The 26,849-nt window shown below is 35.9% G+C and overlaps 2 protein-coding genes across 3 annotated transcripts; both read right to left on the bottom strand.

The window, feature by feature from the left end:
- Window positions 1-1,708: 1,708 nt before the first annotated feature.
- On the bottom strand, window positions 1,709-7,580 carry LOC133289013 (DEK domain-containing chromatin-associated protein 1-like). 2 transcript variants are annotated; one of them, XM_061486873.1, is made up of 12 exons: window positions 6,971-7,580; window positions 6,759-6,874; window positions 6,621-6,654; window positions 5,740-5,819; window positions 5,560-5,619; window positions 5,297-5,407; window positions 5,130-5,210; window positions 4,608-4,682; window positions 2,755-3,238; window positions 2,381-2,478; window positions 2,254-2,284; window positions 1,709-2,164 (listed from the first exon to the last, which is right to left on the bottom strand). In XM_061486873.1, the coding sequence occupies exons 1-12, from the start codon at window positions 7,347-7,349 to the stop codon at window positions 1,998-2,000; spliced, it is 1,716 nt and encodes a 571-aa protein (XP_061342857.1). In that variant the 5' UTR covers window positions 7,350-7,580; the 3' UTR covers window positions 1,709-1,997. The 2 variants fall into 2 exon arrangements, with proteins under 2 accessions (XP_061342857.1, XP_061342849.1); XM_061486865.1 differs by having other exon boundaries at window positions 6,759-7,580.
- A 3,015-nt stretch (window positions 7,581-10,595) lies between these two features.
- Window positions 10,596-11,483, bottom strand: LOC133289076 (zinc finger BED domain-containing protein RICESLEEPER 2-like). The gene has a single exon (XM_061486946.1). It carries the CDS (start codon window positions 11,481-11,483, stop codon window positions 10,596-10,598), a length of 888 nt encoding a protein of 295 aa, XP_061342930.1.
- Window positions 11,484-26,849: the final 15,366 nt, after the last annotated feature.

The following is a 26,849-nucleotide window of genomic DNA, read 5'->3' as shown; positions in this document are numbered from 1 at the left end:
CTTTGTCTACCACTCTCCATTATAGCAGAATTTAAAGAGGAGAGAGAAAAGTAAATGATAATTAAGATTTTGATCTAATGGTATTTTATCGTGATAGACAAAAGTAAGCAGAAAAAATGGTAGGTAAAATAATCTATCTTTTTTGTAAAAGTAATTAATTTTACAAAAATTTACATGGAGGATGTTTATTGTCCTAAAGGAAGATCAAGACGGAGATTGAAATCATTCACATTCTTGCACTTTTTTAAAGTGGAGTTATTTAATAGATTGATAGATACATGATGAAAATCACTTTTGGTATAAAAAAAAGGGGCAGAGTGTGTGTCATTTTAAAGGATATAAATTGTAAATTATGTCATTTTAAGTGAGAGAAAGAGATAAATCATGGGAGGGAGAATAGACAAAAATAAAATAAAATAAAGATGTGAGTCCCACTTCTTTGTGAGAGTGAAATGACTCAAATTGTGTCATTTAAAAGATAGGCATTTTTCCCTAAAAAAAACATCAAAAGATTGCAATCACAACCTGAAACTCTCCATTTTCTATTAACAAAGTTAAACTGAAGTAAATGGAAGAACGAAACTCAATTTGTTCAAGATTTAAACTTTGAAGGATAAATCGATAAAATTATTCATGAAAAGACGAAATTGATTACACATGCATACGTCAAGGACAAACACTAATATTTAATCAATTTAATAACAAAGCAATTAGAACGCAGGACCAAGGATTCGGAAGTCTAACAACGAAACCTTCAGAACAAAAATGAAAATCAAATCTGTTTGATTGTATTCTCAATTTTTTATTTTTAAAACTATTTTATAGAATAACTTACAAAAGCTGTTTTGTAAAAGATGAAAAGAAAAAAAAAAAAACGCTTGATTATAATTACCAGATTGTCATTAATAAGATGTTCCCCATGTCTATACATGTTTTAAGAGTAAACTAATGAAAGAGAACAAAAACAGGTAAAAGTTGTTCTTTATTTTTTATTTTAAAAACTAAAGAACAGAGGATTTTAGAACAATTAATACAAAAAACTCCTACCAAACAATTTTTTTAATTTTTGTTTTTAAAATAAAATAACTGTTTTGTAGAACAGAAATCAAATAGACCCACTTCTCCTGTTTCCTCTACTTAAACTATTAGATTTGATGTTGAGATATATAGTCTCACATTAATTGTGTGAACAACTAATATGGCTTTTATAAGGCATTGGGCACTCTCACCCTTTGAGTTAGTTTTTGAAATAGTGTATCACAAGATTCTTAACATGGTATCAGAGCTTGAGTGACTATAAAGTCACAAATTCGATCCTCAACGTCCCCCGCTTTAAAGTGAAATTAAAATAAATAAAAAAGCACAAAAAGTAAACCAATACAATTTTCACGCTTCTAGCTTAAAGGACTCTTGCGTGAGAAGACGTGTTGAGATATATAATCCCATATTAATTGTGTGGACAACTAATGTGGCCTTTATAAAACCTTAGACATTCACCCTTTGAACTAGCTTTTGGAGTGATATATCCCAAGGTTCTTAACATTTGATGTAACAAAAAAAAAAAAAAACTACTAGATTTGAATCCCCAGTTCACAAGCCAAAATGTGAATCATTATAAATACATCGGCCAAACGCCTATCAGCAAGAAAACAATTATCTCAATTTTCATAGATCCACAATCTAGTTCTAACAAATAAAAGAAAGAACATTGATCTAAATTAGAAGGCAATAGTGTTTACAGGCAGGTAAATAAACAAACTATTCAATGGGAAATAAAAGGTCACATCAGTAATACAGAGGAGCGGGTTAAATCTAATATGGTACAAAGTACAAACCTAGTTTAGAGCATCTATCACGAAAAAGGACACAACCAAATATCTACCATAGCTTAATCCGGAGACAGCTGACAGGAGAATCACTAAGACAAAATCTAACTACTGAACGACCCACATGCCTCTAACTTCTGCACAGATCGAAAATTATTTGCCCAATAAAAATCACGCATCATCATCACCATCCCCATCATCTTCATCTTTATCTGCATCGCCATCACCATCATTCTCAGCTTCCTCTCCTTCCTCATCAGACATGTTATTAATTACATCTGTAATTATATCCTTCACCTCAGCTTTTCTATGCATTAAATCCACACCAAAGTGAGTACCTGTCAACATTCATTACAAAATAGCTAAGTTCAAGAAACCATTTGCCTTCTTTTTCAGGGAGAGAATTTTGTCAAGAAAAAGGCCATACCAAGTTGCCTGAGGATATCAGACAAAGTTGCCTGCATCAAGGGAAGCACAAAATATTAAACAAGTAAAATTAGAAAACTCCAAACATTCAGGCTAAACATGAATTGCTACATAAAAGCATTACTTACAGTATTGAAATCTACTTCCTTCAGAATATCAACAACTACTGCATGCATGTCCTCCCTACTAGGTTCTGGCTTGGCCTTCTTACTACTTTTACCTTTCCCTACCATTGGCATGAGAATGGAATGGATAAGGATAAAAAAAAATAAGGGGACACGAGCATACTTAATAAAATAATAAAAGTTTTTTATGCAACCTGTTCAAATGCAACAACATATTATTAGAGGGAAAGATTTTACGGGACAGTTTGATAACATTAGTCAAGCAAAAGTTCAAAAAGATAACTTTTGAGCAACCAGCAGACTATTACAAATAACACTAGATTAAGTACTACACAGGATATCGTCACAAATAAAGAGGGGGAGTGCAGTCAAAGCACCTTGATCCTTAACCAAAGCCTTTGAGGACTTGTCTGTTTGTTTTTTGCTTGCAGTCTTTCCCTTAGTGTTCTCCTTTTCTCTGACAGTTTTCTGTTTCTTGGATGCAGTTTGCTTTGACTTAGAAACGGAGGCAGAAGCACTGTCATGGTCAGTAACAATCTTTTTTGAACTTGATTTTTTAGGAGTTTTTTCACTGCTCTTGGTAGCTTTTGCAGAGGTCTTCTTGACAGATGTGGTTCCATCTCCAGCTTTGGCCACTGAGCCCTCCTTCACAATCTTTTTGGAAGTATGCTTGTGAGCCTTTGATTTATCCTCCTCTTCCTCTGATTTACTTTCCTCATCATCACTTACATATTTTGGCACCGCAACATCTTCATCTTCCTGAGACTCATCTTTTGCATCCGAAAGTTCAGCTTTATCATCCTCCTCAACATCAGAAGACTGCTTTCGCTTTTTCCCAGATTGTGAAGTTTGCTTTTGCTTCTAAAGCAAGACAAAATATATGAAAGCAATTAAAAAGAATAAAAACATTTGAAGCATTGTAGAATAAGCAAATTTACCACCCAAACCTTCCACATAAAATAAAAGGAAGAATTTGAACAAAAAACAGTAACTAATAATGCACTGTAATAAACATGGTTGTAATTGAATTCAATCCAGCAAAAGAATATACATATCCAGATGAAAAGCTTAGAAGGTGTCTTTGCTTTCACAACTGACCGTATACAACAGCTTAACAAGAGATCAAGACTCATTTATCTAAATGCAAAATTGGAGTCAGCACTATAAGAACAACTCTAACAACCACCAAATGACAATAATCAATGCTTGATTCACTAAATTCCAAATTCTAGCAGCCGAAGCAAACTGCAGACACAAAGCACCGGGAACTAGAGTATCTATAAAGAGATACTCTTTAACAAATGCAACCAGCAATTAACAACAGCTTCACCTTTAAGTATGAAACTTAAACAAAAATTTCACCTCCCTAATAAATAGAATAAACTAATGTTACTGAACTACAAGCACAATGTTCAACAATCCATGAAATTCATAATTTGAATTTCCAACTGCTTTAAAAATCGAAAGGAACATTTTTACTTTTGCTAGGAAAATTAAACAGTATATTACAAGTAATGGACTCAATTATTAGATTTAAACAAGCATTACTGAAACTTCTAATTGTTACCGCTTTACAAAGAATTTTTTGCTAACTGGAAAAGGTGAAACCCATGTTACAGGTCGGTATGAACCAATGGCAGAATAGATGTAATATCTTAACACTGAATAGCATCCACAACTTTAGAAACAAACTACCAACACTAAACATAACCAGCTAATAAGGTAAGATATTGTGAAATAATTATCATGGGATGACACATCTATTCAATGTTCACCTCCACAATCACAATTAACAATGAAAATTACCATAATACACCGTTACCAAAGTCAAACTATAGAACAAATATTCAAACAAGTGAAGATTAGAAAGAAGAAAAATCATCACCAAAAACAGATCACCACATGCAACTTGAAGATTGAAACCATATTTGCTAGAATTAACTGTGATACGAATCAAATGATTTGATATGATTAAGCAAGCCAACGATCTCTGAGTCGCGCAATGCATGTATAAATGGATGAGATTTCATACCATTTAATGATATGACATGATTTATGATTTTCATTCAAAAATTATCTTGGCATTTCACAATTTGAATTACGATTTCATACCCTTGAATGAAACATTCATATTCCAGTTTTAATCCAAGAGATTGGCCATCAAAGTTTTGTGCATAACAGATACACAGCAAGCCCAAAAGAAGTCAGAATATAGTAATGACAAAAATACCTTGGCAGGTGTTTCCATAGATGCTTCCCCAGGAGATTTACTAGGGGTTGCCTTTCTGGTTCGCTTTTTACCTTTCTGTTAACATAGAAAAAGCTTCAAAAATGAACCACGCTAAGATGAATATATATACATGTATAAAGGGAAAAAACAGCATATTTATACAATGGGCCAGGATCCATTGAATCTAATACAACTCAAATAATTACTTCATATAAAGTAATTTTCTCTGATCAACTGTTAAATTATGGTTGTCATACCAACCTTGCATGTCAAATACAAGGATTGAACACCAAGAAGTATTCCATCATTTGGTTGATTTTCTTTTATGTTTGCAATGTATATAATTTGCTAGTTTTAGAATACTTGGTTGGACTAAAACAATTTCAAAGAATGATCTGGGTGAGGGGTGCCTTTAATTTCAACAAATGAAATGTTATTCAACAATGTAGATTATTTTTGTTACAACTCAAAAAAGTGTCAATTGATCCTAACCCATCTAAAATTAATCAAGAAATAACAAACCTGCTCTTTATCAGCAAGCAGAACATCAGTTGTAGCATGAGGGGACTCCAAAAACTCCAACAACTTTGCAGACAGTTCCTCCTGAAAGCATGTATCATTAAATAATTTATTGTAAAAAATCACTCAAATTCCCTACCAAAATGGAAAAAAATTATATCAATACCTACCTTCTTCACGTTGGTTTTGTTTATTGGAATATTAAGAATATCACAGAAGTCCATCAACTTTTCTTTCACACATTTGTCAATCCTCTCCTTTACCTTGGCCCTCTGTTTTTCCTGCAAGATTATATAAAGTCATGAATTTTTAACTGCACGTTAATTACAGCCGCAGAGACTCAATTTTTTAACATGGACAAAAACCCATGAAGATTCATCTGCACAGTTAAGAAAAGAAGGCAAGCATAGTACAGTAACTAACACAACAGTACCTCATTTTCAGTCCACACATAACCAGAAAACTGCCCTATATTTCTCTTTAAATTGTGTGCCTGCACACCACTCGAGAACAACCATGGTGTTAGAGGGTTCACGCACCCTTAAGTGACAAAAACAAAACCATGAACAAGAAGTCATCAAAAACAATCTAAGGAACTAAATTGGTGTGTCACCTTTGTTTTCTTCCCAAACAGTAAGCTATGAAGCATATGCAGGTTTTCATCTGGTTTTCTCTTTGACAACTTGAAAGCCACTGAAACAGTTTATACATAAATAACTTGATTGGACAACATTGATCTATAAAACAGACAAATAAAAGTAAACTATCAATTTGGAAATCAGCAAAGATAATATTTTACGGCCACCAATATCAAACCAATATTGCATGCTAAATGATAGATCCAACTCATAGTGTTAAGTTTCAACCACCTAACCAGTATGACAACCAATGAAGCAAATTTAATAACAACAGAGACGATTAAAATCTACAACTTACAGAACAAATACTAACAAAAAAAAAAGAAAAAAATACACAAACAACAAGTAAGAGATTTCAACCAAAGGATGCTATATGTTGGAAAGCAAGAAAAAACTAGGAAACTAATAACAATCTTGAAAGCTTCTTTCAGGAAATTATTCAATTGATTTATATTCTCTCTGCCACAATCAAGAGTCAAGACCAGCTTCTGGAATGAAATCAGACAACATGGAATTTAAACATATTGGAAAGGGAAGGAGCAGAGAGAGAAATACAAACAACTAGAAGTAATCAACGACAGCACTTTAACATGCAAATGCTCAAACTCCTAAACTAATCATGGGATGCCTCAAATAAAAACTCACATTTACTTGATCTATAAGTTATTAGCAAGTAAAATTCAGGTTTTCAATTACAAATATTCAAGACATCAATGTAAACAAGGAAATCCAGAGCAGGTAGAATGCATCACCAGAAAAACACAAGCGATCCCACAAATCATAAGCCAGGCTACAACAACCAAAACAACAACAGGGTGAAAATGATAGAGTAATTAAGTAATGCAACTAAACGCACCGTTTGGGATATCCTTAAGCTGCGTACCACGTCCCTGGAAACAAAAACACAGACACTTCGCTTCAGTCCTCAAAAACACACCCAAACAAGAGAATAACTCAAAAAAAAATAAAAAAATAAAAAAATAAAAGGATATACCTTTTCAATTGTCAAACCTTTACTCGCTGAGGACCTACTAGACTTAGCAGGCGAGGGTATTGAGTAACGCTCCACCGTTTTCCTCTCCCTCGTTGGCCTCTCACTCACCGGCGTAACTGGATCCTTTCCACCTTTTTTCTCTGATGCTGCTTCTTTCTTACTTCCCTTTTCTTTCTTCTTTCGACGCCCCTTTGCCTTAGTGGTTTTCTCACTCTCTTCAGCTTCTTCCTTCTCATCTTCCTCTTCGTCCTTCTCTTCTTCCTCCTCCTCGTCTTTCTCCACCTCTTCCTCGTCGTCTTTCTCGGCGTCGTCGTGTTCGTTGGCCTCTCCCTTCTCTTCCGCTTCCGCTTCTACCTCACTGCCTGCTCCTGTTTCCTCCTCGTCGACATTCTTATCCTCGGATTTCGCAACTTCCGAGGGAGCATCTTTCTGAGAAATTACCGTATCTCGCTCCGCTTCTCCTTCTTCTTCTGGTTTGGGTTCTTCTGCAGCTTCGTTTGCTTGCTTGTTCTGTAGGGGTTTGGGAGGTGCATGGTCGTCGTCTTTGTCTTGGAAGGGAGGCTTGTTATCTTCTAGGGTTTCTGTAGCCATGTTTGGGGGAAAGAAAATGAAATGAAGAAATGAATTGGGAACCCTAGTAGGTAAAGAAACCCTAGAATTGGAAGGAATCGAATCAAGTGATTGTGATTGGGGTTTAGAAGAGAGAGAAAGGTGAATCGCGAAATGAAATTGAAGTTTGGAGGAGAAGCGCGCTAGTGAGTGAAAGTGTAGGTGGTTTTCAAAATTTGATGCCAAAATTGTGAGCGGGCCTCGCACTCACTCTCCCCACCCTTCTTCCCCTTTTATTTTATTTCTTTTTTCTTTTCTTTTCTTTTCTTTTCTTTTCTCCCGGTAAAACCACTTAACAAAGATTAAAAATAAATGAATAAAGATTTAATAAAACCCCACAAAGCATTGTAATGTAACGCAGAATTTGTTGTTTTACACTTTTACTCGTGATATTGTGCCTATTATGTATTAAATCTGTGTGCTGCACAGAGAAAGTGTGAGCTGTAAAATGGAGTTTTTCTTTCTCACTCTTTCCCTTTTTAATTTAATGGCATGGCTATTGTGACTAACATTTTTGCAGTCCAGCTATCCTGTGTAATGTGGCCTTTTAAGACTCATATTTTTTGAATTAATAGGCCCATGTATTTAGGCCCAAAGAGAGATGTTCATAGTTGCTGAGATCGAGGCTCATGGTCATGGGCCCATGGCTCACTGATTTTTTTTGGGTAAAAAAATTAATTTAATGTTTTTTAATAAAATAATTACGCATTTATTACAGTTTTGAGAATAATTATAGTTCTATTGCACAATGTGACGCCCCATTGAGGCGTCTCACCTTAAAAGGATGTCTTTCATCCGATATTGACACGTGTCATTTTCTTTTCAAAAAAAAAAATAATTTAATCATAAAAATTTTGAAGCCCATAACTTTTGACTCGGGTATCCAAATCAGGTAATTCTTTTTTTGATTCCACATAACTTTTTGAGATCTACGCAATGACATCTCATTTGATATATTTTAGGGAAAAATGTTTCCGCAATTAATGCAAAGAAGTTATCTGCATTTATTTCCAAAACGACGTCGTTTTGGTATTAAAATCATAAAAAATTATAAATATAAAGACTATTATAACCCTAAAATAAATTAAAATTACAAAAATACTATGATTTCCGTCCCAAACCGACGTCGTATTGACTTACTGCAGATAACTTAGCTGCAGTAGCTGCAGAAAAAGCGAACCCTATATTTTATTTCTCACAAACATTATTTAAATTTAAATCAGGTAATCCTTTTTCCTTAGAGATTTAGAATATTTATTTAATTATTTTTTTATTAATACAGATTTTTCAAATTGATTTTTGATTTTAAATCACAAATCAAATCTTTATTTTGTTTTCCTATTTAATAATAATTGTTACTTTTAATTTAAATCACAAATCAATTTTTTTTGTAATAAAAATAAAAAATTTATTTTTTTAATTTAAATCACACATCAAATCTTGATTCATTTTTATATTAAATCACAAACGCATAAATCAGAGGCTTCTAAGTTTAAAAATGTGACACGTGTCAACGCGTGTCAACACCTGACACGTCACCAATCACATCTAAATTGGGTTTCAATCAAGAGGCAATCACGCCTAATTTAGGTAATTTTATTTTTGAAAAACATTCATAAGTCATCATTAATTTCAGACCCCGAATAATAGCTCATAAGCTTATAGCATTAATCATTAATTTCTTCTTTAGAGATTTAGAATATTTATTTAATTATTTTCTTTATTTCTACAGATTTTTCAAATTGATTTTTTAGTTTAAATCATAAACCAAATCTTTATTTTGTTTTCCTTTTTAATAATAATTTTTAATTTTAATTTTAATTTAAATCACAAACCAAATTTTTGTTATTATAAAAAAAATTTAAATCACAAATCAAAATTTTCTTTATTTTTTTATATTAAATCACAAATCCAGAACTCAGAGGCTTCTGGGTTTAACCGCTCTTATAATACCATTCTTGCAAATTAAAAAAAAAATTGTGAGAAATAAATTATATGAAATGAGATGTCATTGCGTAGATCTCGTAAAGTTATGTGGAATCAAAAAAAGAACTACCTGATTTGGATACTTGAGTCAAAAGTTATGGCCTTCAAAAGTTTTATGATTAAATTAAATTTTTTCTGAAAAAAAAAATGGCACGTGTCAACACATGATGAGTGACGCCTCATTGGGGCGTCTTCCCCAATGGGGCGTCACATGTGACGCCCAAAAGGGGTGTCACATTGTGTAATAGATCCGTAATTATTTTCAAAATTGTAATAAATACGTAATTATTTTATTAAAAACATTAAATTAATTTTTTTGCCATTCTTTGTGCATCCGTTCTTAATACCATTTAAATAAATTCTTTTATCCAATAAAAAATATAACTTAGTTGGCAACACAATTGATTAAAGTGTGGAGAAATTCTAGGTTCGATTTTCATCAAATATATTTTTTGGGAGAGGACGAAGAGCTTTAATTGTGACTAAGTCCCGACTCGGGATTTGTCTCATAATCAGCTCAAAGAGTTGAAACTTATGAGGATGCCCGATGGGCCAACTCAGGACGACGGGATCGACTCACCTCAACTAGGTAATTAGATTTTGTATATAAAAAAATAAATAAATTCCTCTCTCCCCTATAATATATATATGTGTGTGTACTAGAAAGTGTATGTATATTATTTTAGTAGAAAGTATATGTATAATTTAAATTTTCGCAGAAAAAATTTTACTCTTATGCTACAAAGATTTAATACTAAAGTAATACCAAATTCTGCATATCCAAAAGAACAAAATACTACAAATTCTACGTAAACAATTTAATGTACTCATATCAACACTTTAATATTTTGCGATGTTGCCTCCTCATACATAAAAAACAAAAAAAAGTCAGATTATTTTGACACTCAATTATAATATCATAAGATATAAAAAATTTAAATTAAGTAAATTAATACCTTCTGTTTTTTCTTTATGACATACTTATTATGTAATCAATCTGCACGCAAATTAATGCTTGAACCGAATTTTCTGCCAAACTTGCCCGATAAGCATAAATGGCTCTTCCTCCAGCACTAAATGTCGATTCAGATGCAACTATAGAGACTGGTATTACTAATATATCTTTTGCCATATTTGATAAAATCTTATACTTCATGTTATTGCTCTTCCACCATTCCAAGGCATCAAATGAAAGATGAGAATTATCCTCACTTTTATAAACATTCTCTTCAAGATAACATTTCAGTTGTGACTTAACTGAATGAGTAGATTCCCTTGCATGTTCATGCTCATGAGTTGAGCAAACCCAGATTCAAAATTGTGTGAAACTTCAGTTGAGGGAGTAGAAGAGGAAGATCCTTCCACCCTAGTTCTGACATCTATATTAGAGGAAGATTCTTGCAAATAATCATTGTAAATGTCTTCTAAAGCTTGACGCACCTTTTCTATGTTAACTTTGGCATCAAATTCTGATTTGTAAATAAATGGGAAACAAAGGCTCACCATTTCTAATTTACACCTTGGGTCCAAAACATTAGCAATGGCCATCAACAAATTGCATTCCCCCCAATATTTATCAAATTTATCTTTCATAAACCTTGTCATTCCTCTCATAAAATCAAAACTATCTTCAGCTGCTTTATCAATCACTACTTTGACCATATAAACTTTCGGAAGATATAAGTTTGTTGTAGGATAATCACTACCTGATATGATATTAGTATCATAAGATAAAACTTTTAATAAATGGCATACCTTATCAACCTTTTCCCACTCTTCAGTAGACGACAAACAATTATAGTGCCGGTCTCTTTCCTTGTATTCTCGAAAAAAATCTTTAAATCTTGAAGCAATATTCAACATTTCATAGGTAGAATTCCATCTAGTGGGACAATCAATCACTAGCTTTCTTTGTTTTATACCCATTTGCTTAACAATGTCACAGAAAGTCTTTAATCTTGAGTCAGAATGATTAACATATTTGACACTTTCTCTAACATTCTCAATGATGTCTTTAATCTGAGTAGGATCGTGTTGCACTAACAAATTCAATATATGTGCACAACAACGCACATGAAATAATTCCCCACCAAGAACTAATTTAGTATTTCTTGACAAAGTGCTTTTCATAGTTCTTATGCATACATCATTGTAGGCAACATTGTCCACAGACACCTTATTTTTGATTCCCCATAATTGTAGACATTTAAGAATTGCATCTGCAACATCGACTCGACGCCTTGGAGGTGGCACTTTCACAAAATTCAAAAGTATTTTTTTGTAATTTCCATTCTGAATCAATGAAATGGCCAATGATCACCATGTATTCAGCTATTTGGTGGTTACACTTCCACATATCAGTGGTGATGCTAATCTTGTTCACACCCATCAATTGAGCCTTTAGCGATTTTTTTCATCCTCATATAATCCAATGCAATCATTTTTTATTGTATGATGTGATACTTTCTCAAAATCAGGATTTGCACACTGAAACACCCACCTCTAGGCAGTATCCTCAACAAATCTAAAAGTATTCTCATGAACCATAATAGCAGTAGCAATAGCTTCTCTCATTTTTTCATTGGAACACTTTCCTGTAGGTGAAAGGAAAGGGTTCACTGCAGAATCTGATGGCTGAAATGAAAGAGTGGTTTGAGTGGTTTCCTTCTTTCCAGATTGGGCCAATTTTTTTTTTAAGCAACTTGTTAAATGCCTCTTTAGATGGCTTGTGCTTGCTCCTGGTCCACCACGTGCAAATTTGGATTTATAATGGTTGCATACAGCCTTTGGCCCGACATTGAGGATTCCAGTTCATGAAAGTCATCCCACTCCTTTGATGTTTTTTGCCTCTTATTTGTAGTGCATGTATCTGCATCTTGCATTGGTGGTTCTTGACCTTGAACATCAACATTATTCATTGCATGTGAATTATAGGCCATTTACCTAGTCTGTCAAAAAAATAATACAAATAAATTAGTAATAAAGGGTTATCCTTCAAAGGGTCTCTTCTTTTGCACTCAGAACACTCTTGTTCATACTTTCGCACTTGGAACACTATTGCTCCTATTAGTTTTGCTAATTTTGTTTAGGGTTATGATCTTGATTCTCAACATTCAATCTCCGGGTTCTGTGTCTTTCTTGGTTCCTAACTTAATTCCTAGAGATCGAAGAAACAACGGATGGTGTCAAGGTCTTCTTTGGATGTAGAATTCTGCGCCTTGGCTGAACTGACTTGTGACCTTTAGTGGTTTTCATTTCTTCTTACTAATTTTTGCATGCCTCTCACTCAACCCATTTCAGTGTTTTGTGATAATCTATCCGCTATCTACCTTGCCTATAATCCTACGTTTCACGAGCGAAGTAAATATATAGAGATAGACTGCCATAATTTTTATAAGAATATTCAATCAGGTCTTATTCTCTTACTACCTATTTTCTCCTTATCTCAGTTGACAGGTATCCTGACGAAGCCTCTTCATCTTATGCCATTTCTCAATCTGCTTTCTAGGTTGGGCATGCATGACATCCACCTCCTAACTTGAGGAGGTGTTATTAATGAGATTAACTCAGTTGATATTTATCTTATTTGCAGGTGTATATAAAATATATGGAGATGTAACTTCTTTTTATTTTTTGTTGTAACAATTGCTTAGTTAGTTTGTTACTATAGATTAGTTAGTTTTTTACTTTTCCGCTTTGACTATCTTAGACAACTGATATAAATATCAATGTTGTATTCAGTTTTTCATTATTGAATGGAGAATTATCATGGCAAATATCAACCATAAAAAAAACCTACAATGAGGGAGTCTCATGATAAATATCTGTAACATTATGCTTTATGGGAATATTTACACTGAAATAAAAGAAATACATAATTGTATTGAACTATACATACATTTACCAAAAAATGTAATTCTCAAATACAAAATAATAGCAATGTTCTATTGGACAAGTGGCCTCAAAACTCAAGAGGGGGTGAATTGAGTTTTAAAAATATTTTCATAAAATGCCACACTTTCCTTTTTGAAAACAAATTTCTTGAGATTCTATGATTTAAGACAAGTAAAGTGTGATGAATGGAAAATAAGGCAAGCAAATAATAAGCAATAAATCTAAATCTAAATATGCTCAAGTATGCAAACAATATTTATGTAAAGAGATAAAGATTTAGAGAAAGTGCAAACTCCATTTATCCTGGTTCAGTCACAACTATCGTGACCTACATCCAGCCTTTAATTCCACTATTGATCAAGCTTCAAGGGTGTATGAACAAACCATTACAACCTCCAATATTTTGGTTTTTGAACACCTTACACTTTCACTCAAATTCTATGGATATGAGCAACATTTTTACTAGGGTCTCACTACCCTCAACTCAAGTATATAGTAGGAGAATGTTTATAAATGATTAAGTCTCTTAAAGTACACATTAAACAAGTTGAATGTAACAGCCCGTTGTACACCGGTATTGTTAACATTAATTATGATATTAAGCGCAGTTACAATCACAGCAATTCATTTATAAAAATGCGAATAAACTTTTTCCGATTATTACGCGAGCATTTAAAACAATAAAAAGCGTAATAATTAAAAGTTGTGACCATAACTGTAAACTCTTGCGGAATACTTATTTTAACTATTTTTATTTCTTACTTTACTTATTATAAGTCACTAAGGGGTCCCCATAAACCCACTTAGCCAATTTCGCAATTTTACGCTTTTACCTATTTGAACATGGTTCACTAATTATTTTTCTGCGAACACACCGTACCAAACCAGATCTTTCTATCTAGTTATCTTTTTTTCTTACTTAATTACATTTCTAAAAAGCTATCACACGCTTTAATCAGAGCTCGTTTGCTCCGGTTATCGCCGTTTGAAGTTGGACAAGCAAAACTGCCAACCAACCCCAAAACAGCTCAAAACTACACTCACTCCACGAATTACTGCAGAGAATAAACTCATACAATTGCTCTCAAATTTTTATGCTACAAACTAGACACCTCAATCTTCAATTTGATATATCATACGCTTAATTTGACTGAGAAACGAAGCAGGAATTAATTTTCCAAAAACTGCCAGAAACAGCCCCTGCATAAGAGGGTTCTGGACAGTCAGTTTTCACTGGCTTCTACAGGCCTTCGTGCAACCCAGAATATTCTAATATTTTGACACAATGTAGGGGACATCTCAAGCTTTAAAATGGCGTATGGCACGTCCCTATCGGACCTCTATGGAGGGAGATATGCTCTCCCGAAGTTCGTCTAAAATTTGCCAATTCTACAGAAAATTCGCCAGAGTTTCCTTTGTTTTTCCTAAAATTCCCAAATTTGCAAATGATCACTAGTACCTCAAATGTACCTAATAATCCAATGGGTGGCACACACAAGGACCAACAATGCCTTGGGACACTTACAACCCAACTCAGTTTATATTTATTACACAATATAGCTCACTTTATAATCCTTAACTTGTTTCAATCACCAAAGTTCATTTTCATGCAAATTCTCAACATACAAGTAATCATAAACCTAAAATAGGCCTAAAGCCCTTCCATCATAGTACATCATGCATCATTGTTACAATACAACATTTAACTTACATGTTACAATTTACAACTTCAAACTTTAAAGTACAACTTACAACTTCATAACTTGAATTTACAACTTCAAACATAAAAACTCAAATGACATATACAACTAGACTTAGGCAAAATGACATGAACAATATGGCTATGAGACTCATCCTACATACATATGAGATGTTCATGCCCTAAGTCTAGCCTAGGCCACATGGCCAACAAAATGCAAAATAGTAAAGGTGCTCCCACTAGTCATCCTACGAGCCTCTTGCCCGCTGCTCCAATGCCACTGTTACCTCCTGAAATAAAGCCCCCAAGACGGGGTGAGATATACGGATATATCTCAGTAACCCAGAGGTTTTGGAGAAAACTCCGCCCAATGGTTCACTTCGATGCATATAAATAATATAAAACAACATCTCTCAAAACGGGATATAACAAGAGATTTAGAGAAACTGGGGAATATCAAGATACAAAATACGACGAAGTGGGATGGTAGCTACCAATACCACGCAACGTCCTCGGCATATATAAGCCTACGGGTCTCATCCAAGGCGTGTTCCAAGAACCACAACCAAGGTACCCCTTCCATCTATATACACCCGAGACTTCCTAGTGTGCTCCTACCCGGATGACACACCACGACCCTAGGTCAACTGGAACTCCCTCTCGGAGACCTATCCAGTGGAAGTCCGCACTGCCCGAAGGCTACACTGTCTACTGGCCAGAAAATGCTACATGCATGCTCATGCTGTTCTACACTACTCATATACACTTCGTACCATCACCCTCAACGGGTATGAGGAACACACAAGGGGAACAAGCCCCAGTACCAAGAGGTTACCTCAATATGTTACTCCACTTAGCTCCACCGCAGCTTAGGTTCCAAGTTTGTTACTCAACAGAACGCCTACACATAGGACGTTCCCAATTACTCAAGAACTCATACAACACATGCCAATTTACAATTATACATGCTTTGATCCAACCACTTACCTCACTCCACTTGGTCCAGGACCAAGGGTAATCCTCCGACTCACGGTTCGGGGTTCAAATCGACGTACGACAACCTACAACATCCATGTACGAAGCGTCAGCACACGGCAATTCCATCAAAACGCGAAAAACGTCAAAATCCTACACCTACACTAGGTGGTTCGGCCAAACAAGGAATAAATCCAAATTTATTTTTCTAAATTTTCTTTCTCATTTTATTACATATCCTTAGGTTGCCAAGAGGCTAATCCAAGTGCCGTTTTTCCGTTTTACGTCTTTTAAGCATCGTTTTGCATAATAATTCACTCTATGTTTCTTTATGACCCTTAACACCATTTGTTATTTTTTATTGATTCTTTCTCTTTCCAACCACCACACAACTCATTTAAATACCATTTAACACTTGACACATCAAGCAAGCAATGCAAACGACCTCAATTCCTCAAAACTCTCTATATGGCCGAATTATCACTTGGAATTTTCAAAGGATTCTCACTCAATTTTAATCATTCCACACCTCATACAATCTCATTATATCAACATACAATCATCCAACAACTCACGAATCCATCCTAACATATTTCCAAAATCCAAAGTCATGACAACAAAAAATTTCACTAAGTTAAAATCCATATTTTTCACCTAAAATTTTCATGGTATTTCTAGCTCTAACACATCATTCTAAGGCATTATCATCTAATACACATTTTGCATTTGAGCTCTCTAACAACATAAATCAACAAAATCAAGTCTAGGGTTCATTGAAAATAAATCCACAAATTAAGCCATCAAAAGTGTTGAAACTTACCCACAATTAAGTCACAAAGGCTCCTCCAATTGATCCCTAAGCAAAGCTTGAGCAACAACTCCAAAAACCTCAATTTCTCCCCAAAATTCGTGGCTGTAAATGCCTCTTTTCTCACAATAGAGAGGGTTTCAAGGGAAACTAATCAGTGGAATGGGTTCGGATGATCGTTTCCATCGAACTTCAAGACAATAATCGTCCGATTCGGTTAAGAATTGATGAAGTTAGGAGGGAGACAAGTTTTGAACCAAAACTTGCATGAAGAACAATGGGGAAGAGTTGTTCCACAGGGAAGAAGGGAGGAGAGGAGAGAGAATGTGTCATGTAAATGTGACTTTTAAGTCACTTAAGCCATAGGTGGGTCCCACACGCGATTTAACTTTAATCAATCACTAATTTCAACCACAAATTCATGACCTACGTACTTTTCTCGTTCATGTCATATTTTTGTTTCCTAAAAATACTGATAAAAATTTCATGCTTATCGGTACAATTATACCGCAGTATTTTTACACCGAAAAAATTACTATTCATCAATTTTTCCCGAATTTGCCTATCCACTCGATTTTTCGTTCTGAATCCATTTTCAGGGTTTTTTTTTATCATCTGAGACCTACTCAATTTTATCTTCATAGGGTTGTGTGTTGGCTAATTACCGTTTTGCCCTTTCTTTGTATTTTGGCCTTATACTCAGGTTTTCACTAATCCTTCTCTTTAATTCTCATTTAATATTTTAATATTTAAACTTAGAAATACGAGGTGTTATATTGAAGTTTATGGGTATTGATGAATATCACAAGAATAGAGCTCAAGAAGTGTTTATGATCAAGATGAGAAAGAATAATAACTGATGTGTTTGATTCAAGAAGAATCATCAATAGAGATTGTATATTCAATAAAACAGTGATTAAAACTAGTTGGGGTCGTAATAAATGAGTATATATAAGTATAGGAACAAAACCAGTCGTTTATAGTCATTGGAATACTTACTGGTCAGTAAGTATAACACCTCACATTTTTAAATTTAAATATTAAGATGTTAATCAAAGAAAAAAATAAAAATAAAAGAAGTGAGGTGCTTGTCGTGCTTAATCCTTGTCGTGCTTAGACAAATCCTTGTCGTGCTTAGGAATCATTGTCATGCTTAAACACGCAACCGCCTATAGTTTCTTTCTTTCATTCTTACGTACAAACAAAGAAACATTAAACAAGGAGAATTGTGAATTGTTTAAGAAATCCTAGTCGGTTGCCTTTTCTTAGCAAACAGTTGAATTTAATAAACAAAAGTGCAACCTTGTGCCAAGCGTGGAACAACAAGGAAAGAATTTAATAAGCAAAGTAAGGTCCTTAGTCTTCATAAATCCAAGTCGACAATTCAAGTGACTTCCAAGCGGTGGAACACCAAGAAAGAATAAAAAAAAGGAGTCCTTGTCTTGAGTACAAAGTCGGCAACTTGTGGAGTCAAGGAAATAAAAAGGAACATAATTCTGATTGCTTAATAAACAACCAAGTCGGTTCTTATCCTTCCAAGCGGTGGAACAAAAAAAAAAGATTAGAAGAAGAGTCCTTGTCATGCTTAAGCAAGTTGGCAATTCAAGCATGAGGTGGAGTCAAAGTAGGAACAAAATTATGAATTCTTAGTAATCCTAGTCGGTTCTTGGCTTGTCCTAAAACATCAAGTCGATTTTCTTTCCATTCAAAACACATGACCGCCCTAGCTTCTTCCTTCCCTTCTTTTCATACGGCCAAGAGAAATCTAATTGTTTTAGGACATCAAATTGGTTCATACTTGGTTCGAAGCATCAAGTAGCTCAATTCTTTAAGGCAATACAAAAAGGGAACTAAGGGACAAGCCGTGTGATTCTAGTCGGTTGGCTCTTTTTCTTTTTTGATATTAAGCAGCTCAATTTCTACTTCCAACCGTGCAACCAAGGAGACATTAAGTAGCTCAATTCTTCTTCTAAAACTGTAGCAACCCAAGGGAGTTAAGAGGAGCTTGTGAGTATTTTCTTGTCCCTAAAATGCTTAGTTACTTTGAGGAAAATAATCCTTGTGCTCTTGTGGTCATAACCTTGTATTTTCTTCTTCTTGATATGTGGTAAAAGATGAGTTTCAATCATATATCCTACGCATAAGAGGGGCTGACTTTGGATGGAGTTTCATTTAAATATATTATGGCTAGATGGTTGATGAATCCCTTGGATTGAAATGCAAAAAAACATGGTTATATTTAAAAGAAAATCATGGACTTTGAACTAGGCCAATTCGTCCAAGAGGAGAAAATTATGTAAACAGTATGCTAATAAAATTCTAGGTGGAAGTGGATGTTGGTTTCTATAAGTTAAGATGATGTTTTGACGTTTTTTCGTATTCTGAATTGCCGTGTATTGACAATTCGTACATGGTTGTTGTAGGTTGTCGTACGTTGATTTGAACCCCGAACCGTGAGCTCGGTGGATTGCCCTTGGTCCTGGATTAAGTGGGATTGAGGTGAGTAATCGGAACTATGCTTGTAGAATTAGTAGCTTGCATGTGTTCATATGAACAGTAATTAATTGAGAATGTCCTCTGTGTAGGCATTTCTGTTGTATAACGAGCTCGAGAAATATATTACGTTGGAGCTACGTGGAGAGGATTATTCAGGTAACCTCTTGGTACTGGGGCTTATTCCCCTTGTGTGTTCCACCATGTCGTTGAGGGTGATGATAGAAAAATGTACATGAGTAATGTAGAATAACATGATCATGCATTTAGTATGTATGCTGGTACGTAGGTACCGAGTCTCTGTACAGTAGACAGTTTTGTCTTTGGGTGTTTCGGACTTTCACTGGATAGGTCTCCGAGAGGGAGTTCCAGTTGACCTAGGGTCATGGTGTGTGATCCGGATAGGAGCACACTAGGAAGTCTCGGGTGTATGCGGATGGGAGGGGTGATAGTAAAATGGCCTTGAAGGCCGTAGCATGTGAGAGGGAAAAACAAAATTTTTCATATGGAGAATTACACATGCAATCAAGAATCATGCTTTATGGCAGTAGTCGACCTTGAGGGTGTTATTTGCAAAGCTTACAGTGCAGTAGAAGGCCCTAACCATATCTTCTGAATATTTGTGGCTTAGTAGAGTCAGCCGCAGGACCCGAGCATGAGTTAGTAGATCGCAAATTTCGAAGCCCTCATCACTCAGGAATTTTATATCCAAGTATTTTGGAGCAATGAGTTGGCGGGAGGCATAATGTTCCCTGAATGTGGCATATTTAGCAGCTGTAGAGAAATACTTGCCATGAAGACATGAACCTCGGGGCCTCTTATGAATAGGAGCAGATGATGAAGCCATGGAGTCAAATGATAGTGCAGTGGCAAATGGAAATCCTACAAAATAAAATGATATGAAGTTAGATCCCAAAGGTATATATTGGAATCATAAAGAAGTAGGAAAAGAACATGGAAATAAACTGATTGCAAAGAAAATCAGATATGAAACATAGAGCTATGCATTGGAGATTTATTTCCAGGATTATACAGGTAGGAAGGCAAAACATAGAGATATGGTTCATTATCGTGTAGGAACAAATAAGTATTGTCAAAAGGAATTGTACATAGATGCAGTCACAAATATTGCAATCACAAATAGATAGCTCCCAAATTATGTCATTCACAAAAGATATAGAATTATTCAACGAAGATGGAATATGACTATGCAATAATAAAAAATGCAGAAATGCATTCAACATCAGCATGCAGCAGCAGGTATGGCAAAACGAAATAGGAATGCATGTGGTGGATGGGAAGAGCAAATAAAAAAGGGAAACTTTGTCACAGAATGAGAGAGCCAAAAATAAAATAAAAAATGAAGTCATTCCATTATCAAAACCGGTAGGTGGTGTGCAAGTGATACCAGAAAAGCCAAAAATTTCACCGAACACAGAACAGAAAGAAATGGGCAAACCAGTGGAGAATGAAATGCAAGATTATAGGAACATATTCAGCAAAAATACAATAATAGGCATACATCCACACAAAGAAAGCAGCAAAAAAAATTTAGGGAAGAGTTCACCACAGAACATTATGGTCGAGTAGGGAACATGGTCATTTAGAACAGCCCAAACAAAAATCGCAAAACAAAAGCAAAAATATAAAGCAAAAAAAATAAACCAATTGAGGGTTTAGGCAACAGAAGAAGAGAAGATAGATAGATATAGGGCAGTGGAGCATGGCAAAATACATAGGGCATCAGATAGAAGCCGAAGAAAGAAAGAAAATGGGGATGGGGGAACATGCATTTAGCAAAATAAACCGATTAAAAATTTAAGTGCAATTATCAGATTCATTCAACCTATCGAGGAGAAAAGGTTTGATTTTTACCAGATGAATAGAAGGAAAGGGGAGGGAGAGAGACGAAAATGAGATGGAAATCTCCAAAGTGAAAAGGATGAAAGCTTCAAGCTTGTTCTCAATCTTGGGGAGCGTTTAAGGGCCCAGAATGAGAGGAGACTTTTCTGGTTTGAAAGCAAAGAGAAGAACAAAAAGAATAGCTCTGTTTGCGTCTTTTAAACTGCTATTGATGATTGGTAATCGATTACCAATGTATGGGTAATCGAATACCCTTCATGGTAATCGGTTACCAATGAGATGGTAATCGATTACCAAACAGATTTTTGGACAATTTTAAGGCACGAAACATAGAGGAAATATGAGCACCAAGTTAAGGGACATGTGACAGATTTTACCCTGTGGATTTTTCACATGGAAAATGCTTTTCAAACGCATCTCATGAATTTTTTTTTTGAAGGATTTAACCAAGAAAAACAAGTGAAGTGATTAAGTAAACAATGATGCAATTATTTATAGGAAGGATCAATGATGCCAATTTCTCTTCTTAAGTTATAGAATACTTCCTTTGGTAGAGGTTTGGTGAAGATGTCAGCCAATTGCTTTGCAGATTCCACAAATTCCAAGATACAATCACCACTTTGCACATAATCTCTTATGAAATGATGTCTAATATCAATATGTTTAGTTCTAGAGTGCATTATGAGATTCTTTGTGAGGTTTATGGCACTAGTGTTATCACATCTTATGGGGATGTGATCAAGTTCAACCCCAAAGTCCTTGAGTTATTGTTTCATCCAAATGATTTGAGCACAACAACTTCTGGCCGCCACATATTCGGCTTCGGCCATGGAAAATGCCACACTATTTTGTTTCTTGCTATGCCAAGACACTAAAGAGCAACCAAGAAAGTGGCAAGTGTCACTAGTGCTCTTCCTATCCAATTTGCATCCCGCAAAGTCGGAATCAGAATAGCCTATTAACTCACATGATGCACCCTTAGGGTACCATAATCCCATTTGTGAAGTGCCTACAAGATATCTCATAATTCTTTTTACGGCACTTAAGTGTGATTCTTTAGGATTAGCTTGAAATCTAGCACACATGCACACACTAAACATAATATCGGGCCTACTTGCGGTTAAGTAAAGGAGTGAGCCGATCATACCTCGATATGTAGTAATTTCTCTGGATTTACCTCATTCATCCTTGTCTAAAGAACAAGATGTACCCATAGGAGTATCAATAGCCTTGGAGTTGTCCATTCTGAATTTTTTGAGTAACTGTTTGCAATATTTAGCTTGATTGATGAATATCCCATCCTTTTGTTGCTTTATTTGAAGGCCAAGGAAGAAGTTTAGCTCTCCCATCATAAACATCTCAAATTCGCTCTGTGTAAGAACTCGCACCGTTAATTAAGGAATTTAATTAATAAATTATGAGAAAATAGGAAATGATTCCATAATTGACCCTAATAATTATTATGAGGCTTTAATAATTATAGTAAGTGATTAAGAATGCTGAAAGTCGCTTTTCGGAAGAAAAGTGCAGATACCGGTTCTGCTAGTCGGTATAAATGCGTACCGAAAAAGTATCCCGGAAAATTATAATAAGTGCATGATAATTACTAGAATGATATGTAAGACTTGTAAAATGAGTTTCAAGTCCAAATAATGAGAACTGGTGCTAGAAACCGGTGCTGGCTTTGAAAAGCGCGTACCGGAAAGGTGCTCAAAAAATTATAAGAAAAATATGATAATTCTTGGAAAAATGTGTAGTTTCATATTCCAAAGTTTGGGATTAAAATGTTAAGCGTAGAAATTAAAGTTAATATTGTGTGTTAATTAGATAAGTGACTATAAATACCCTTGTTAAGGGCACAAAACCCTAGGCAGTCAGTTTCTCTACGTGAGTTGGGTGGCTGGTCTGTTCTTACTACTGTTCCATTGAGTTTTCTTCACCATTTTGGAGATCAAGTGTCACTTTTGCTTGGTTTCTTCATCTCCAAACACTTATGCCTTGTGTGAGTGGCCTTTGTGAGTGTGTAGAGAGCTTTGGTTCTGAGTTGAGGGGTTGTTGAAGACAGTGATGGGCTTAGTGGCCTTGTGTGAGGGTGAGAGCTTTCCACTTGGTTGTTGGAGCTCCAAGAAGCTTCTTTGTGAAGAAAGGACCAACCTTTGGTGTTGCATTTTCGTACACCTTATTTCCAGAACCTGTAGAGGCAGTGTGGTGAGCTCCAAGAGCCATTGATCCTCTGTTTTGAGCCTTGGTATGTTGTACCACCCTTTGATCATGAGTTTTATGCTTAAAAATGGAACCTTGATGCATGTAAAGGTTAAAAGATGATAACTTAATGTTGGGGTTGGTCAAACACACCTAGAAATGCATGTTTAGGTGTTTAAAATCGGTAAAAACCCAACCTTGGAAGGATATCTTCACGAAATGCAGTTTCTGCATTCTGTCGTGAAATATCCGGATATGTGCCCGAGAAGTATCCGGATATGTGATATCCGGATATGGGATGTGGATATCCGGATATGGGAATCTGGATATGTACAGTGAAATATCCGGATATTGCATATCCGGATATGGCCCCGAGGAATATCCGGGTATTCTGGGATTTCGTAGAATAGTAGCTGTGTTGTGTGTACAGTAGGCTATTGGGGGTTTGTGGACCCTAGACTGATGAAGTTGAACTTCTGTAATTAAGTAACTAAGTCAGAATCGTATGATTAAGGGCTTATGGCTTGGTATGGAGCCTTAAGACGTAAAACGTAAGGAGAGGCGTTGTTTTTAAGTTATATGCTTGTGGTGCATTATTATTGATATAGTATTGGTCCATAACAGATTGTGAATCTGCTGTGTTTGGACTTTGAGCTGTGGACTCTTGGGTTTGGGTGTTAGCTTGCAAGGTAAGCTTTCGTGTCCTCGGTTTAGCCATGTTGTGGTTCCACCATGTCCCATGGGGGTATTGTTGTATGCATGCTGTGTTACATGCTTTGAATATTTGAAATGCTGTTGAGCTTTATGTGTAATGGCTTTTAATATGCATGTGTTGTTTCATCTTGACGGTAAGCCTGAGTATGTGGCGTCATACGATATGGTGATCCGGGGTGAATGCAAGTAGCGTCTTGCACTATTTGTGGGTATTAAGGGATACTACTTTTACTCCATGGATGAACACAAAGTGTTTGTGTCAAAGAATGCTGAGTTCCTTGAGAAGGATTTGATCTCTCAAGGAGCCAGTGGGAGTAAGATTGATCTTGAAGAAGTTCAAGAACCACATGAACAGATTGAGGAACCCAAGTCTGCTCCGCAGGCGACGTTCTCCAATGGAGAAGTAAACACACAACTCCGTAGGTCAACGAGGGGCATCCATCCACCTGAGAGGTATGGGTTTGTGATTGAGAATCAGCAAACCGTCGAGGATGATGAACCAAGTAACTACGAAGAGGCAGTCAAGGATGTTGACTCTTCTAGATGGCTTGAAGCCATGGAATCTGAAATTGATTCGATGTATCAAAACAAGGTATGGACCTTGGTTCCTAAACCGCAAGGAATAGTTCCTATTGGTAACAAATGGGTCTTTAAAAGAAAGACTGATGCAGATGGCAATGTTCAGACCTACAAAGCTAGGTTGGTTGCGAAAGGGCATCGTCAAAGACGAGGAGTTGACTATGATGAGACTTTCTCACCTGTTGCCATGATCAAATCTATTAGGATCATGCTTGCAATAGCAGCATATAACGACAATGAAATTTGGCAAATGGATGTCAAGACTGCCTTCTTGAATGGGTTCTTGAAGGAGGATGTGTACATGACACAACTTGAAGGCTTTGAAATCAAAGATCAGGAGCATATGGTATGCAAACTTCAAAGGTCGATATATGGGCTAAAGCAAGCATCAAGGAGTTGGAATATTTGTTTTGATGAAGTCGTTAAGAGTAACGGTTTTATCAAGAACGAGGATGAACCTTGTGTTTACAAGAAGGTTAGTGGGAGTAATGTCGTCTTCCTAGTACTTTATGTAGATGACATATTGTTAATAGGAAATGACATCCCCACATTACAAACAACGAAAGAGTGGCTTTCAAAAAGCTTCACCATGAAGGATTTGGGAGAGGCGACCTTTATACTTGGTATAAAAATCTATAGAGATAGATCAAACAGGCTGCTGGGTTTATCTCAATCCACGTATATTGACAAGATGCTAAAGAGGTTTAGCATGGAAGGGTCGAAAAGGGGTTTTCTTCCCGTCAGTCATGGGGTACATCTTTTAAAGGCCATGTGTCCTAAGTCACAGGCTGAGAAGGATCGCATGAGTGGAATTCCATACGCTTCGGCTATTGGATCCATCATGTATGCCATGATATGTACGAGACCAGATGTCTCATATGCTTTAAGCATTATGAGCAGATACCAGTTGGACCCTGGAGACGGTCACTGGACTGCAGTCAAGACCATCCTTAAGTACTTAAGAAGAACTAAGGATGTGTTTCTGGTCTATGGTGGGGTTGATGAGCTAACAGTGAAAGGGTTCACTGATGCCAGCTTTCAGAGTGACAAAGATGACTGCAAGTCACAGTCAGGGTTCGTATTCACCTTAAATGGTGGGGCAGTATCTTGGAAGAGTTCCAAGCAGGAGACAACAACAGATTCAACGACAGAAGCTGAATATAAAGCTGCTTCAGAAGCGGCTAAGGAGGCCGTGTGGATCAAGAAGTTCATATCTGAACTTAAGGGGTCCCAAGCGTGGATGAGCCCATACAGTTGCTGTGCGACAACACTGGAGCCATTGCGCAGTCAAAGGAACCTAGGTCTCATCAAAGATCTAAGCACGTGCTCCGCAGATATCACCTGATTAGAGAAATCATTGATATGATGGATGTAAAGATGGATTATGTTCCCACAGATGATAACCTGGCCGATTCTCTGACAAAAGTTGTTTCTCAGAGAAAACATGATAGTCATTATGAGGCTTTGGGTATACGACTTAGGTCTGATTGGCTCTAGGCCAAGTGGGAGCTTGTTAGTATATGGATGTCCTAGAGACAATATTTTGATAAGATAGGACATAAGTGGACCTTTGTATTGTCGCGAACAAATTAAAGCATTCTTTATCCTGTTTCATATTTTGTCTCGATATTACTGTTAATATTATATATGATTAACTGGATAAACCCCTTGGAATAAAATAGGTATCTCTTAAGTATCTGCGATGAGATCATGATCATGAGGATTCAAGGATACTGGATGTTTATTCCTAATTTTATGTTCCTAGTCTAGAGACACTGAGAATGGGGATCAATGATCTCGGGTAAGACTAGCACGACTTATCTACTTGTATTCGGATGCAAGGTAAAGACCTCATGAGCTACAAATATGGAGATGTCTTAGCTAAAGTCGTGGGTGGATCTATAAGGGTATAGCTCGCACCGAACAGACCCACAAAAGAGACTCTATGAGGAAATCTCACAGAGAGTATCATTAGAGTAGTCTCTTTATATTTGGGTATGTCTTTCCTTAGACCAGAAGTTATTACCTAGACTGTGTTCTAGAAGGCATGCTTTGACTGTATACCTCATCTGCCTGAAACATGGAGACTCATAGGTATACTGTTGGGCTTGTCCTGAAAGAGCACAGGGCTAGGGTGATAAGCTGAAGGAATTCGTCAAATCTCTGTGAGAGATTAGGTTATCTGTAAACCGGAGAAATCAGGATGACATGTACAGGGACTCGGGAATCTATGCATAGTAAAAGAGATCATGAGATGATCTGACTTTAG

This window comes from Gastrolobium bilobum, unplaced genomic scaffold, assembly GCF_033153095.1.
Source record: "Gastrolobium bilobum isolate Gb01-03AN ecotype WA unplaced genomic scaffold, APGP_CSIRO_Gbil_v1 utg65333, whole genome shotgun sequence".
Classification (NCBI taxonomy): domain Eukaryota; kingdom Viridiplantae; phylum Streptophyta; class Magnoliopsida; order Fabales; family Fabaceae; genus Gastrolobium; species Gastrolobium bilobum.
This window is presented reverse-complemented; position numbering and strand designations above follow the sequence as displayed.

Excerpts from the sequence above, each read along its gene's own strand:
- LOC133289013 (XM_061486865.1), bottom strand. The coding sequence starts at position 7,349 with ATGGCTACAGAAACCCTAGAAGATAACAAGCCTCCCTTCCAAGACAAA. Across the intron at positions 5,620-5,739 it reads TGTTTGGGAAGAAAACAAAG|GCACACAATTTAAAGAGAAA; the intron begins GTGACACACCAA and ends AGTGGTGTGCAG. Across the intron at positions 2,285-2,380 it reads AGGAAGTAGATTTCAATACT|GCAACTTTGTCTGATATCCT; the intron begins GTAAGTAATGCT and ends CCCTTGATGCAG.
- LOC133289076 (XM_061486946.1), bottom strand. The coding sequence starts at position 11,483 with ATGAAAAGCACTTTGTCAAGAAATACTAAATTAGTTCTTGGTGGGGAA.